This window comes from Caenorhabditis elegans, chromosome I (assembly GCF_000002985.6).
Source record: "Caenorhabditis elegans chromosome I".
In the NCBI taxonomy this organism is placed as follows: Eukaryota; Metazoa; Nematoda; class Chromadorea; order Rhabditida; family Rhabditidae; genus Caenorhabditis; species Caenorhabditis elegans.
Window position 1 is genome coordinate 8,046,852 of NC_003279.8, and position 15,128 is coordinate 8,061,979.

At 35.3% G+C, this 15,128-nt stretch overlaps 5 protein-coding genes across 8 annotated transcripts; 2 read left to right on the plus strand and 3 right to left on the minus strand.

Moving 5' to 3' along the window:
- Nucleotides 1–493: 493 nt before the first annotated feature.
- On the minus strand, nucleotides 494–2,489 carry K04G2.7 (HTH CENPB-type domain-containing protein; the record flags this gene model as incomplete). 2 transcript variants are annotated; one of them, NM_059815.4, is made up of 5 exons in its annotated part: nucleotides 494–821; nucleotides 867–1,096; nucleotides 1,151–1,248; nucleotides 1,304–1,397; nucleotides 2,321–2,489. In NM_059815.4, the coding sequence occupies 5 exons, from the start codon at nucleotides 2,478–2,480 to the stop codon at nucleotides 630–632; spliced, it is 774 nt and encodes a 257-aa protein (NP_492216.2). The 2 variants fall into 2 exon arrangements, with proteins under 2 accessions (NP_492216.2, NP_001122492.1); NM_001129020.3 differs by lacking the exon at nucleotides 2,321–2,489 and having other exon boundaries at nucleotides 630–821; nucleotides 1,304–1,386.
- Nucleotides 2,490–3,185: 696 nt separating this feature from the next.
- On the plus strand, nucleotides 3,186–8,624 carry apr-1 (the record flags this gene model as incomplete). Of its 3 annotated transcripts, none has more annotated exons than NM_059816.7 (7): nucleotides 3,186–3,374; nucleotides 3,579–3,733; nucleotides 3,783–4,509; nucleotides 5,002–5,589; nucleotides 5,637–7,184; nucleotides 7,849–8,130; nucleotides 8,213–8,624. In NM_059816.7, the coding sequence occupies 7 exons, from the start codon at nucleotides 3,192–3,194 to the stop codon at nucleotides 8,288–8,290; spliced, it is 3,561 nt and encodes a 1,186-aa protein (NP_492217.2).
- Nucleotides 8,608–10,178, minus strand: K04G2.9 (MARVEL domain-containing protein). Its single transcript, NM_059818.2, has 4 exons — nucleotides 10,112–10,178; nucleotides 9,917–10,022; nucleotides 9,289–9,642; nucleotides 8,608–8,832 (listed from the first exon to the last, which is right to left on the minus strand). The coding sequence occupies exons 1-4, from the start codon at nucleotides 10,174–10,176 to the stop codon at nucleotides 8,731–8,733; spliced, it is 627 nt and encodes a 208-aa protein (NP_492219.1). The 5' UTR covers nucleotides 10,177–10,178; the 3' UTR covers nucleotides 8,608–8,730.
- A 2,774-nt stretch (nucleotides 10,179–12,952) lies between these two features.
- Nucleotides 12,953–13,627, plus strand: K04G2.10 (uncharacterized protein; the record flags this gene model as incomplete). Its single annotated transcript, NM_059819.7, has 1 exon — nucleotides 12,953–13,627. One exon carries the CDS (start codon nucleotides 12,953–12,955, stop codon nucleotides 13,625–13,627), a length of 675 nt encoding a protein of 224 aa, NP_492220.2.
- A 310-nt stretch (nucleotides 13,628–13,937) lies between these two features.
- F18C12.4 (Small integral membrane protein 29) lies at nucleotides 13,938–15,116 on the minus strand. Its single transcript, NM_001026225.2, has 5 exons — nucleotides 14,926–15,116; nucleotides 14,663–14,762; nucleotides 14,513–14,614; nucleotides 14,109–14,408; nucleotides 13,938–14,060 (listed from the first exon to the last, which is right to left on the minus strand). Exons 1-5 carry the CDS (start codon nucleotides 14,940–14,942, stop codon nucleotides 13,992–13,994), a joined length of 588 nt encoding a protein of 195 aa, NP_001021396.1. The 5' UTR covers nucleotides 14,943–15,116; the 3' UTR covers nucleotides 13,938–13,991.
- Nucleotides 15,117–15,128: the final 12 nt, after the last annotated feature.

The window sequence follows — 15,128 nt, forward strand, 5'->3', positions numbered from 1 at the left end:
CAAACCTCCGATTCTTCTGTGTGCTCCTCATGACAATTAACGTATAAGAGCAGCCAATAAACTGACGCTCACCACCAGACGATTTTTGGGTCAAAAACATGTGCATCTCATCACAGGCAATTAAAATTTAGGGTGTGTCCCTTAGAATTGATCTCACAATTGCAAAATAGTTGAACTTCGAGCTCTTTAGAATTTTTATTTCGAAGATCCATTTCTACACTGATTTGCATAATTCCTGCAGCTCAGCTTCTCCTCCATTCAACTAATGTCATTTTGATGTGAGACCCTCGACCCTCTTTTTCTATACGCCGATGCCGCGCGCAGAAGCACAATTTATATGTCTCTATTTCTATGGTTGAGAAATAGACGACGACGGACATCGGCATTTTCGTTGACTTTATAGTACTGGTTTTCTTTTTATTTTTATGTGTTCTTTTCCTTCTGTATCCTTTGCCGACAACTATAAATTGATTCATCCGACTCCATATATTAATTTCTGGTAATTTTAAAACAAATTCATTTTTATAGTTTGAATATGCAAGCAACCGGTCAGTTCTATCACAATATTGATACTATTTAACTAAAGTAAAAGTAAAAGATATGAGTCATCATTGTTTCGTCATCCACTTTTAATTTTCTCTCGTCGGCTCTTGTTTAACTATAGAAGCACCACACCCATTTTGGTCGAATAAATTGAAATAGTGATGTGGAAATAAATAGTTAGGAGATGTAACCACTTCCATTGAGGTGGCTGATGATTTTATGTCCTCGTTGGACGTTGTTTGTGGCGTTGATCTTGTATTTTCTTCTGGACTTCTTGGCTGAAATATTGAGTTCAGATCATATAGGAAGTCATTCAAAGCCACCTTTAACTCGACACAGTAACGACGTTTGAATCTGTAAAGCCAGTTTGCATCAAAAAATTTTGCAATATCCGGTATTTCTGGATGCAACTGATAGGCAACATATTGAGCATACTCCTTGATCCATGGATTCGTTAGACGCTCGCCTTTATTTTGGCGTCTCACGATTTCTTTATTGACTTGTAAATCCACATCAGCATATTCCTTTCGACTCGTTCGCAATATTCTTCGTTCTACAAAAAAACAAGTTTAAGCTCATCAATCAATGGATTAGAAAAAAAACTGACTCTTCAGAAAGTTAGTCGTCTTCATCTTTGTTACATCCAACGCCGACAGAATTATCGTCTTATCCTTTTTGTCGGCGTGGCGGCGTCCACTAAAGTATCTAAAAAACGAAAGATAAATTATCTAGGTCATATAGAAGATGTAGAAGTCCTCACCGGATTCCATGTTTCTTCCGAAACAAATTAATCCACCGATCAGAGACATCGAAGCCGCAAATTCTGCGAATCTCACGCCTCATCCATTCGTCTCCTTAAAACACTTTTTTTTCTATTTAAGTTTTCAAATTTGATTCAAATATATTAGTTGATCCTTTTATCAACTTTAGGTATTCTATCTGTGCTTCGATATACTACGGTCTAATTTGGAAGCCATATATGAACATTATAATTACCCATATTGTGCAGGGTATATGTTCACATAATATAAAAGGCCTGTTCAGTTCAAAAAGTATACTCCAAAATCATTGGAAAGTCATTTTATGAATGAAAACTGTCGTATCTCATCACTCAAATTTTCACACCTCGTTAGTTACAGTTCTATTCATTCCGGTAACCCTATTGTGTTGGGACATAAGATTCCTGATGGGACCACAAAAAAGTGGTGGCGTGTTTGCTACCCAACACAAATACCCTTGACTAGAGAAAGGGACTACGCAATCGTCGCGCAATCTGCCCCTTTCTCAACAGCAACAACCAAATTGGCTTGTTGAGAGGAAAAACAGTAGGTGGGATTACACACACTTTCTCTATCTGCCTAATATCTCTGTATCCTTTTCTGCTATTTTTTCGGCGCGAAATTTGAATTTGAATATCATAATTTCGTGGCAAGATCTAACTCCATTTTAAAGGTAGACGATTATTTTATCGGTGGGTCTCGCCAAGATCTCCGGAATTTTTATTGTGACCGAACCCAAATTTCATGATTTTTCAAAAATAATTTTAAGTGAATGTATAATAATGAATAGAAAAAGTCTGAATGTTCAGAACCTAGTCGGGTCGACTGAATTTTTGGAAAACATTTAGCGAACGTACATCACCCAAATTGTTAAAATAAACAGAGAAACATTCTATTCGTACCTATTCAGCCTAAATCAACCATTACATCCGTCTCCCAGTTTTTCCATTCCCACCTTCTAAATTGTATCATATATATATATATATATAAAATCTCACCTATATGTTGAGTACTCTGTCCATTGCTATCGCACATCTTCACCTCTTCATTATAGACATTAAATAGTTTCTGCTCTAACTCGCCTTCTTCAATACGACAGTTCGACGAGCTAGATGTAGAAGATGTTGAAGGACTCGAAGTAGATGTAGTAGTTGCCATTCAACGCAAATACACAAAATGAACTATTCTCTTGTCTTTTTTCTTCTTAGTTTTACCCCCGTTCAAACGCCTCCTTCCGATTCATCTTGTTGGTTGCAAACCATTTTTACCTTTCGTGCGCCGGTTTTGGAACTGCGGAACACGTAGTGTACTGTGTGGCGCCCTCCCTGTATAGTTATACACTCGACACTGCATATTTACATTGCGTTTCTTCGGTTTTCTGAAGGTCAAACCGATTGACTTCATCTCTGTTTCTTCTTTTTTTTTCAACCGAGGGGTTCGTGGCTGGCCTTCGAGTACTTTTGAACCATGGACAGCATAGTTTTCCATGTTGTTTTTACGGCCTTGAAAATTGAAGAATAGCAGCAAAAACGGTCACCTCTCGCATTGTAAACACCTGTTCTTTCGAATCAAAATGGGAATAAAACCACGAAGGAGTTTAATTAAAAGTGCTATTCAAGCTGGAACAAGAAATATTTTCGGTCCAAAAAATTGAAATCATTCAGAAAACCAACAATATAACAAGAAAAATTTAGGTTTTGAGTTTGTTTTGAAAGCTTAACAATTTTTTGTTTTCAAATATTAATTTGTTAAAAGAGTGATTTTTAACAATTATTATTTATTGGAATACATTGATGTACCTTTTCTATTTCTTATATATTCTCTTCAAATATATCAAAGATCATTCAAAATAATAAAATTAAATTTCAGATGAGCTCTAGTAGTAGTGATGAAAATGAAACAACGATACACAGAACAGGATCAAATACCGGTGGAAGTGGAATCTACTCACAACCTCGAGCAGGATCATCAAAAAGAACATCGAATGTGCGACATGATGTTAGTGATGTAGATGATGAAGAAGAGCATTATGCAAGATTTCGCGAAGATACGGTAAGGATTGTTGGAAAAAACAGATTTTCGATGTTGGTAAAAGGCCAAGTTTTGACTTTTTGAGGAATTTGAGCAATTTTTGTACCTGTACAATGGTCTTCTAAGTAAAAAAAATCGGAGCGTAAAAAATTAGAATATAAAAGTATTTTTTAAGCTTTTTAACTATTTTTTCTGAAAATACAATATTTAAAAGTTTAATTACAGGCGATCGAGGTTGACGATGCTATAACAGTTCTTCTTTCATCTCTACATTTCGAACACAAACGTGATATTGTTCCGACCGATGAAGATGATAATAAACTTCGAGAACTTCACGAAAAGATTTTTGCATTGATAACGAGTGAATCTGATGTTAACAGGTAAATCCGAAATTTTCAGAATATTTTTCAAAAAATCGTTTAATTTTAGAAAAAGACGGCTGAAAAAAGCTCTTCCTGCGTCAAACTGTGTTAGAGAACAAGTATATTATCTTCGAAGGAAACCATCAACACCACCAGCTTCTTATTATCATCGACTAAATGCAGCTCTTCACACAATCGTTAAGGAATCATTTGGAGAAGAATATCGAAAAGTTGCTACAGTATTAGGACTTGTTGAAGCGCTTGCAGAAGTTTTAATTCTTGAAGTTCACACATTTGGAATCAATGAGACCAATCCTGGAGAGCATCGAAATATTCGAAAACTTATTGCCAATGCTCTTACGAATTTAACATACGGTCAAATTCACTCTAAACGCCGGCTATGCTCATATGATGGATTCATTCGATGCGTTGTTCGAATTGTGATCGAATCTCCAAATATAACTCAAGTATACGCTGGACTAATCAGAAATCTCTCATGGAACGCCGATTCAGGAATGAGTGAAGCTCTTCAACCAACAGTTCATGCACTTTCAATTGCTGCAGTACATGCACATACACATAGATTCGATGTTACAGCAACATTATCTGCTTTGTGGAATCTTGCTGGTCACTCAGTAGAGAATAAACGAACTATTTGTGATACTCCGAATTGTTTAAAAGTATTAGCCAGCCTTCTATCTCCTGATGCAAGATTCACGTCACTTGTTGATTCAGCTACTGGAATTCTGAAGTATGTATCACAATATCTCGCGAATACTTCCACGCATTTAGAGGTTAGTTTTTGATTTGTTTTTGTTGAAAAATGCAAGTGAGGTTTCAAAGTTATCTTTTTTTTTCATAAATAGAAAGAAAAAAATCGAAAAAAATTTCATGGCGAGTCAAAATTTTGCAAAAAAAAATCCAAATCTTGCTAAATCTTTCGTCAACTTGCGCTTGTTTCCAATTTTGGACATTTCTGAATATCGACTTAAAATGTGCCTAAATAAATTAACGAGAGATAAAAGTCAGAAAAATATGCCACAAAAAGTGATTTCTTCAACAGGGATTTTAAAAGAAAATTTTGGAAAAATTTTACCCTTTTTTTCACCTTTTTGTAAATTTTTTGAGAAGTAAGTAGGTTTTTTTTTTGAGAAATTACGAAATTCGATGGTTTTGTGTCAGTTGAAGTTTTTAGGCAAAAGAACCCACAAACACTTCCCTTTTGCACATAAAATTGATCAAACTGAACAAATATCATTATTTCAATTAATCCAATAAAATTTCAGCTAAGAAGCTTGCTCATCACTCGAATGCTCACTTTGCTCAAGAGTGCCTCGTTCACTTGTGTTACAAATACTCTAGGAGCTATTGCAAACCTAATTGTCAAAGATCCCCACATGCAGCAAATGATTCGGCAGGATATGGCTGCAGTACAGCAACTCAACGTACTCCGAAACTCGAATCGTGATGATATTCGGACAGCAGTGAAGTCTGTGCTGAATACTCTTAATCAACCGTGTAGTCATCGTTATGGTGATATGTCACATTCTGTTGGAGGAGGAGCCACAGGGATGCAAATGCTTTCGGAGCCACAACTTCAGATGCAAACATCTCATCATGCTTATCATGGAACTGCGTCACCAAGATTACTATCACTGAGAGCAACTCGAGCATCACCTGGAAAATATATACAACCACAGGCTCAACAACAGTTGATACAGACTCCACAAGTTGATCAAAGATCTAGTAGTCTGCCAAGACATTTTGCCGTTCAACGAAATGGATTTGTGATGGCACAGTCCTACAATCAACAAATGGATCAACATCAGCAACAACAAATGATCTATCAATTGCAGCAACAACAACAAATTATGGTAACGATTTTCCAGCGTTTTTTTCTGTAATTTTCTCTTAGTTTCAGACGGAGGATCAAGCGCAAATGGAACATCATCAACAAATCATGTACCTTCAGCAGCAACAACAACAATTTCATCAAATTCAACAACAGCAACAAATGCAAAAAGCTCAGGAAGCTGATCCAGTTCCTCCTACGGATGACGATCTAGATATTCCCACATCTACCGTAATGGGAACACGAAGTAACAGTGAAAGAAGTCTCGGCTCGATGAATCCTGGAAGTGTTATGACAAACTGGAATTCTTCTCTGGATACTGCAGCCAACAGTTCTCGTGCTCTTTCTCCTGTATCATACAATGATATTCCAGCTTCTCCAACAATGTGTGCTCAGGTGTTCAATTTACCTAAATCCACTGAATCGGAACATCATCAATTGACGTCTCAACAGCAGAACACTACACATTATAGCAGTGGATCAGCTAACACTATGACTCGGAGTGATGGTGCAACTACTGTGCCAATGGATAACATTATTACACCAACTTATGCTATTTTGAATCCAATATTGGTACACGAACAGACACCGAACGGGACAGTTCCACGAAAGACTTCAGAAGAGTTGGATAGTCCTGATGATGTTCTCCCAGGTCCATCTCTTGAGGAGGAAGAAGGTGATTATGCTATAATAGGAGGTGCCGCACAAAAGACAGATGACGAGCTTTTGACTCGTTCTATTCAATCTGAAATGCCTACTTCGTCGTCTACTCCGAAGATGAAAGTCTCGCCTCGCCTTAATGGATTCTTCTCTCCAACTCAGAAAACAACATCGTCTCCTGCATGGTCTCATCCAGATACCTCACCGATTCCAAAGTCATCTTCTCATCGAACTCAACCTAATCGTCGTCAAGATGCTTCTGATGCAGATCGTCTTTTAATGGAATCAATAATGTCAGAGATGCCAAAAAGTCGAATTATATCTCCACGACTTGCTGGTACACAACAATATCTTGAACCCGAGCCAGAGAGAAGAAGTCATTCAAAAAACGAGGAAGCCGATCGCCGCGACGCATTCACCGCATCGCATGAGCCCAGCGATCATAACGGCATTGATGTGGCAAGAGGCTCAGACTGGTCTCCACAACAACAATTACATCGAATGGAGTCATTGGAAAGCCAAGCTAGTAGTGAAGATAGTTTTGGATTAACTGCTGAAGAACCAAATTCATCAACTTCTGGTGCTGCTGCAAACACTATGAGATTTGACGATGAGATCGATGCATCTCTTCCAATGGATTGTGTCGATGATGATGATTACGACTATACTTATGATCATTTCGAAGATTATGAAGATGAGGAGGATCCTGATGCGACTCAGTTTGATGATGGAGTTGATGCACAACTAACTATCGATTGTTCAATGATTTCTAGTGGAAGCGGTTCATCGCAAAGAAATGAAACTACGACAACGTCACGAGATTCAAAAGCTTTAGCTACTTCCACACCAAAAGGATCTGCATCTTCACTCCCAGGAGTTCGACAAGCCACCCGAGTATCAACGAATGGAAAGTCAAGACTGCCTGTTCCAAAAACGAATGGATCACTTGTTGATAAGGTATTTATTCTATTAAAAAACTCTGATTTTATAGAATTAAACAATGTCTCATGAAAATTGAAAATCGAAAAAAACGAGAGAAAATTCAAAAAATTAATCACAAAATTCAATTGTATATTGATGAAAAAAAATATTTAAAAAAAACATAACTTTTGCCTAAAAATAGTAATATGACCAATATTTGAGATTTTTTCGAAAACCCGAAATTGTTTTTCAATATATCGGGAAAAAAAAAACGAAAATGTTCGATTTTAGAAAAAAATCCAAACTTGAACCAACAAAAAATGAAAACTGGTAAAAACTCGGCATTTGGCTCTAGCTTCTTGCCCAAGTTTAGACAGCTTCTGATCCAAGTTAATTTTTTTTTGTTTTATTAACGTAAATGAGTACAGTAGAAAAACAAACTTTAAAAAATATATCAGAGATATTTAACTTTTGAAAAAAAAAACACTAAAAACCATAAATAAACCCACATTTTGTTAAAGAATATTTGTAAAATATGGAAAAATAGAAAGTGAGTTTTTTATTAATTTTTTTTTAGCAAAAAAAAATCAAAAAATGCCGAGCCCTGCTCCCAATTTTTTTAAATTAACTTTGATAAAATCAAAGACCAACTGAATTCTAAACGTTTCAAATTAGATTTTCAAACCTCGCTTTTTTGCAGAATCCCAAGCCAATCATCGCTTCCCGGCGGCCACGATTGCCACCGAAGCCGACACTTTTAAAAGATAAGCACTATCCAGAAGAGGATTCGATTGAGAATCAGACGAGAGATGATACGATATATGTGAATGCTCCAGTTGTTGAGGCAGAACAAGAACGAATTTATATGAATGCATTGAAGCAACAGAAGAACATTGAGCAATCACCGTCAATTGGAAACGGATCACCTATAGCTAAATCTGCAATTGTAACGCCCTACAATTATCAGAAACCGCCTTTCACTGTAAGAAAATAATTACTTTTTTTTAAAAAGTACAGTATCAATTCAAACATGAAGAAATATTCTTTAAAATAAACATTTTCAGGGTCGAAATAATGGTGAAATGAGCAACGAGAAGAGTGTGACACCGAATCCTAAACAAATGCTTGTAACAATAGTCTAATGATCCGCTCATATACCGAACCTTGTTCTTTGTATCCCCGTCATCTCTAGTCGTTCCCAGTTTCTAGTCGAGTGTTCTCATCTTCTTATTCTACCTCGAACTTTTATATTATTGTCTAATGGACCCTGTAATCATATTTCTAGCGCTGGCAATATACTATGTTTTCCAATTTTCTGTAAAATGTGATTTGGTTCTTGTTCTTGTTTCCATTACCTGACCGCTCAATACATAGCTGTTAATATGTTTCATTCAATTTGTAATACGAGTTCTTTCAACCTCACTCTGCTCCATTGTTTTCTCATCTTTTTTGAATCATAAATATTGTATATATTTATTAGTGTGAAGAAGTATTTGTTTTATTAGAAATCGGCAGGAATGGGAGAAAAAAAAACACGAGAGAATCAGTTATATTATGCAAACTTTCAAAGAAACCATTATCTTCAATATAGTTCTTCTCTGGATATGTTACGAAGTGAATGACGATTCTTATGAGTGAGGAAGGCAGTCAGTGCGTAGAAAATTCCCAGGATGAATGTTAGGAACTGAAAAATTAGGTTCATAGGTTTTTTGAGAGTTTTTTGTTGAGGAAAAATCCAGAAGAAAAGGAGCTAGTGGTGGATAGTTTATCTCTTTGTAACTTTTTTGATTTTCGAGTTAAGAATAAATTGTTACCCAGACGTGAATTTTGCGATTTTTGCGCCAAAAGTACGGTATCTGGTCTCGACACGACGAATTTTTTGTGAAATACAAAAGGTGTGCTATTGTAATTTCAAAATTTATATCGATTTTTATAGCTTTTCGTTAAAGACATATTCGTTTATCAAAAAAAACTATAAAAATCGATGAAGTTTGAAATACAGTACTCTTTAAAGGAGCACACCCAGTTATAACTACCCATGGCGTGATTACTGTCTTATAGATGAAATTATCAAAAACAAAATTCTAAATGCAAGTAAGCCATTATATGGGCGTACCACCTATTCAAACTTCAAACTCACAGATGCAAAAGCCCATTCGTAGATAATCCGACATCCGTTGTGAATAATTCCATCGGATCCAATATCATTGCAATTGTTTGACCAACTTCCAGTTGAATAATATGCTTCAACAATTGACAGTACAATAAAAAGAACAGCACATATCACATTGAACAAAAGATCAGCTTCACGCCAACAGAAGAAATCAAGATGAGAGAGATGAAGAGTAAAGAAATATGCAATAAGGAAGATGAATGTGAGAAGCATTGCCACGCTGGCAACAGTCAGAAGAATCGTTTGTCCGAATAAAATTCCTTTGAATGGTCCTGGACCGAAGACTGAAGTGATTAGACATACAATTACCACGCAAAGGAACTGAAAATGTTTTTTAAACTTAAATGATCTTGGAGCTGCTAATTTAATTGTTAGTCAAACGTTTACAGTCAGAAATTATTATAGAAATGTAAAATTTTTCTGATAATCTTTTTAAACTAGGTTGGAAGTTTCGTAAGAAGACCAATCTGAAAATGTTTACAGCTTCCGCAACTTCCGAGGCAATATTTTAGCATATGTAACTTTCATCTTCAAAAGATAAAGTTTCGAAGCCTTTGCCAAGGACAATGAATTGTTTTTTTAAATAAAAACTTACAATTTCGGCTATTCTCAGCAAACCAAGTGGTCCCAGACAATAATTCTTGTCAGTTGGTCCATGTCCACATGACCACACACTATGCTCCTTGTACTTGGTCTTTTCTCTGAAATGTTTAAATAAATTTTAAATGTTTGTCCACTAGATCGTTTGTAAAATAATTGGATATTGAGTTTCCGAATTCAATTTGTTTACCTTGTAGTCGTAGTGACATAAGTACCATCTGGCTGTTGTGTTGTATAAACTTCACGTCGATCCATTTCTGGAAGAAATTGTTATATTTGAATGGATAATAATCATGAAAAGTTTAAAAGGAATGTTTAATATGAAAGAAGAAATTATTTCACGGTTGGACGATTATCAACGATTTGGAATTGATGAGTGAATGGTATTCTCTTTGCAATGTTCGAAATGAAACTTTTTAGAAGTATGGTTGTCAAACAAGTATGGTAACATAGCCAAAGTCAGAAATCTCTGGCTTTAAGTGAGAAATTGCGCGATTTTTGCATACAGTACTCGGCCTCGACAATACCAATTTTCGTAAAATGCAAAAAGGCGTGCGCCTTAAAAAAGTTGAATTCGCCACGAGACCTATCGAAAAAAGAACGAAACAAAGAGAAAAAAAGCTTCACTCAAATGTTTTTGACGGGTTGTAACATTTCCGAATGGCTTGTGAATATTGAACGTAATTATCAAAGTTTGAGAATATGATGATTGCATAAACATTATTTCTAGAAATAACATATCTAAAGTAGATAACTTTGATTTGAAAAAGAATTGGTCAGTTACCAACCTAACTAAATCTTAACCAAACGAACTAAATAAATTGAATTGGGTGTGGTTGAATTCAGATTTCAATCTCTTCGTTTCAAAAAATTCATTGAAAAAAAGCAGTGTGAAAAAGGTTGACTCCAACTTAATAAAGTTTTATTAAGGCTCGATATACAAATAAAAACTTTAAGGAAACATTTAGTTTTCAAGGAAGAAGCCAAGAATGCAAGAAAATACGACAAGGAGGAGAATAGAAATAGTCAAAAAAGAGGAGAAGAAGAAAAAGGAAAAGATGACCACACCCAAGGAGAATAAGAGACGGTTTCTATCTTCTAATATTGATAAACACTACCTGCGTCTCTTATACTTCTGAAGCATATGCTTGAAAACATTTTAAAATTTATTAGGGAGGTATGAATCAAGGGTGTGAGGCAAATCTCCAAAACTGTCAATTTCGATATGTTATACAAATGTTTTAAATCAAAAATTTACGTAAAATTGTGTATAGAAAAATATTAGGGACGTATGAAAATAAAAATTATAGTTCCATTTATTCTTCTTCAAATAAAGTCTGAAATTTTCTTTGCAAACTATTAACTTCAGCTAAATCGAATAATAGGTCTTATTGCTTTAGTAAATAGAAAGTGGTATTAATATTTTCCAGTACATTTATATCCACTTAAACTTTCAGTTGTGAAAATTCAGATACCAGCTTTTCCAACCGGTCACACCTTCTTCTTACATTTGCTTTTCCTCTGGACACATTCAAAACTCCAGAATTATTATATTTGTTCGGCAAACTGCAAACATTCGTCTCCCAGACTACCCATAAAAATCATAAAAATCGTACAACAACTGGACAAAAAAAAACAACAATATACATATATGAGTGGAGGATATCAGCATATTACCCTGTCAAGGTCGGGCATGTGTTAGAGGTTTTAGAGATACAAAGAAATGAAGAAAAATGAATGAGAAGGAGACTTATTGATGAGAAAATGGCAAATTCATGATAACACATGAACAAAGAAGTTATGCGATTGTAGTGAAAAGGCATGCTTAGTGAGAAATTTTGATATTCTGCACGGGCGGTTCACTGAGACATTTATAATTAAAGATCAGGATTAAAACAAAACACAATTCCTGAAAAGTATTTTCTGAAAAAAAAACATTTATACTTGAGTGTGAATTTTTATTTTTGCAGGAACCACACAAGCTGAATCTCTACTAACCCGACAGGTGAAGATTTTTTCGAGTTGGAATATAACGTTTTTAAGAATGAGTTCATAATCTTTGTACTGTTTGAACAACTGATTTTCCCAAATTTTTTAGAACGAAACTGAAATTATGTTGAGGCCACTGATCTTTGCGAATCGGCGAGGTTCCGAATCAAGTCGACGCCGGAAATCTTTTCTACTATGATCTTCTCACGTCCTACTTCAGTCGTCTTCGTCCCATTGATCTTGACCTGAAACATTTTGAAAACTAAAGCGAGTAGAAACGAAGTAAAAATAAAGACGGCTCTATCTGATTCCATATCAATTCAGCATCCCGGAAAACTGTTGTAATCTGGACATGACCGGGAGACGCGAAAATTCCCTCACATTTTCTTGTCTCAAAGATCTGTCAACTCCTGATTCCAACCAGTTTTCCGCAATACTGAATTGAGAGTTAATATTTCATGCATTTCGCCGGAGTTCAATTTGATTCTGCAGTTTTCACTTTGAGCTAATCTCCAACTTTTGCTTTCAATCCAATAAATCATAGACAACTTTGATAAATGAAGCATATAATCTGTACTACCACGAATTCGCCCGTCGATTGCTCCAACATAAATCGAATAGCACGTTGGAATGGGCAACCATTGTCGGCGACTAAAAATCTTAATATTATAAAAAATTTTGTTCCAGTCCCAACATTCTCGAAATCTTTTTTGATCTACCAAATTGGTACTTCTTTGTAAATGTCATAAACAGGTGCGAGAGGAACCAGATAATATCGATCTCATAGCAAGAGAGAAATGATGTCATCGGAGCAGATGTTCTCCTTTCCTATGCCATTCTTTTTGCTAGTTACAGCACTACATTATCGATTGCAGCTTTGGGTCTCGACACGAAAACGCTCGTCTCCGATATATCGACTGCTACTGTGCTCAATCAAACATTACCCATCTTTGTTCTTGTTTTCCTTATTTTTTATTTTTTTTGGAACACATTAATTTTTATATTTTTTATTTATTTCAGAAACTCAACACTAAAAAGAAGTATGCAACGCTATAATCCACCACAAAGCTCGAATCAAATGTACTGCCCAGGATGTAATCGTCAAATTCGAAAAGTTCAAGAGTTGATGGACGAGAGGTACCTGACAAACATTTGTAATGAAGTGGAGAAGAACACCATGAGACTTCAAATTCAAGATTTGGAGAGACAAGTTCAAATGCGTCGATGTGAGAATCGGAAGATGAAGACTATTCAGGAAGTCGAAAAGGAAGGATCAACAGAATCTCAAGATTCAATTCATGACCATCCAATGGTAAAAGTGTTGATGGAGATCAACGATCAATTGATGATTGAAATGAGAAAAAAGGTTGAAGCTCCAGAAGAATATCCATTAGAAGAATGGAAAGATGCTATTGAACAAAAATGGAGTGAAAAGTATGAAAAGCTTCGTGATTATGCATTGGATCAACAAGACATGGTCAAATATATGGAAGAGAATGATGATCGACAAAAAGAAAGTATTGAGAAGTATAAACGGAAAATTGGTTCGATGAAAAAAGTAATTGAAAAGATGGAATTCGAAATGGCACTTCTTCAATCGGAATTGGAAATGAAAGACTCCTCATGTGTCGAGAAGTCTGTAAATAGTGAGGAAAAGCAGGAAAACAAGGAAAATCTTTCTGGTGTTCTCGATAATAAATTCATTTTCCAGAACTAATAATCTAACTTCAAAATCTCTTTTTTTTTCAATGCTTTATGTTATTTTCTTGCTTTTTACGAATAAAGTCTGTAATGACTATTTTTCGTTATATTGAAAAACCTTGGAGTCAGGAGTCTTCATAAAAGCAACAAACTTGCCCATTTCGGTAAAATAATTTAACTTTTAAAATAATCTAAAAAACAATTAAATGTTTTCTTGGAAAATTGTTTTGCTAAATCTTTTCATTCACCCAAAAAAATCAATGGCTATGGAAGCCCCTCAGTATTGAAAAATAAATGTTCTCAGGTTTCATATTTAGGTAAATTCATTAAATGTTACGAAAACTTTATTTATTCCAATAAGTAATTTCTAACAAGTTCTATCAATTGTCATCATCTACGAGTTCATTTCTTCTGACTAATCGCATTATGTCCAAAATCAATTTCTTTTTCTGAAAAATGAAATAAAATTGAAAATTTAATTTAATTTATGTTCTTACCTTTGCATAGTCATTATCGCTCATTCCCTCAAGAACTGGATCGAAATCTCTTTCGAATGTTTCACTAAGCTTCTGAGATGTTGACACGTGATTTGTCCAATGCTTGTAAAAGAAATGTCTTGAGGAATCAGATTTCCAGGCATCTTTCATCTCGACAAATTGCGATTCTTCTTCCTTATTCCATGGTGTATGCATTAATCCAGTGAAATGATCAATTGGGCGACGACGAAGGAGATGGAGGAGAATGATAATTGAGAATATTGTTAGAAAAATGCAATACATGTATGTCAAGTAGTCGGGCTGAAAATTTTGGATTCAGTAAACTTTGTGGATTTTGAAGATTTGAAACTGGGCACTTCATGATCATAAAATTGCTTTAAACATCCAAATAACAAGGAACGAACCAACAAAAAGCGCTCATCTGGAGGAATTTCTTTTGTCGGTCCATTTATCTTGTGTGGATATGATTCCATTGGTAATGTGTAAAAATGATTGATAAAGATTACCTGTGATGTATTAAATAATTGATTTTTAACATTCATCGATTTTCTCACCGTTGGACCTTTTCCACTTTTCTGATAACCGGCCAATGAATCCATTTGGGTTTCAGGAGATCCATCTGCGAGACGTACTGATAGAATACAAGATAATACTCTAAAATGGAAAGTATTCTTGAGATTGATCTATTTATTTCAGAGGGCACGATGTCCGCCCGCCTCTCGCCCAGAAAACGCCCCACAAATTTGATATGTAGAGCAAGCTTAAATAACTTGTTCACATAGTTGCACATAGAACTGAGATTGAGCACAAAACTTACAAAATTGCACATTCCATTGTTGTCTTCTATTGAAAAAAATAATGATGCTGGATTTTTGAAATTTTCGTTATCAATGTTACAAATTCTACGTGGTTACGTCTAAATAATTATTTGTATTCTCTTGACTTCTGGAGAAGGCAGGGACTCGATTTCCAAAGCGCCGCAAGTTTGGTGTATTGTATTACTGTTGTAGTTAGAAATAT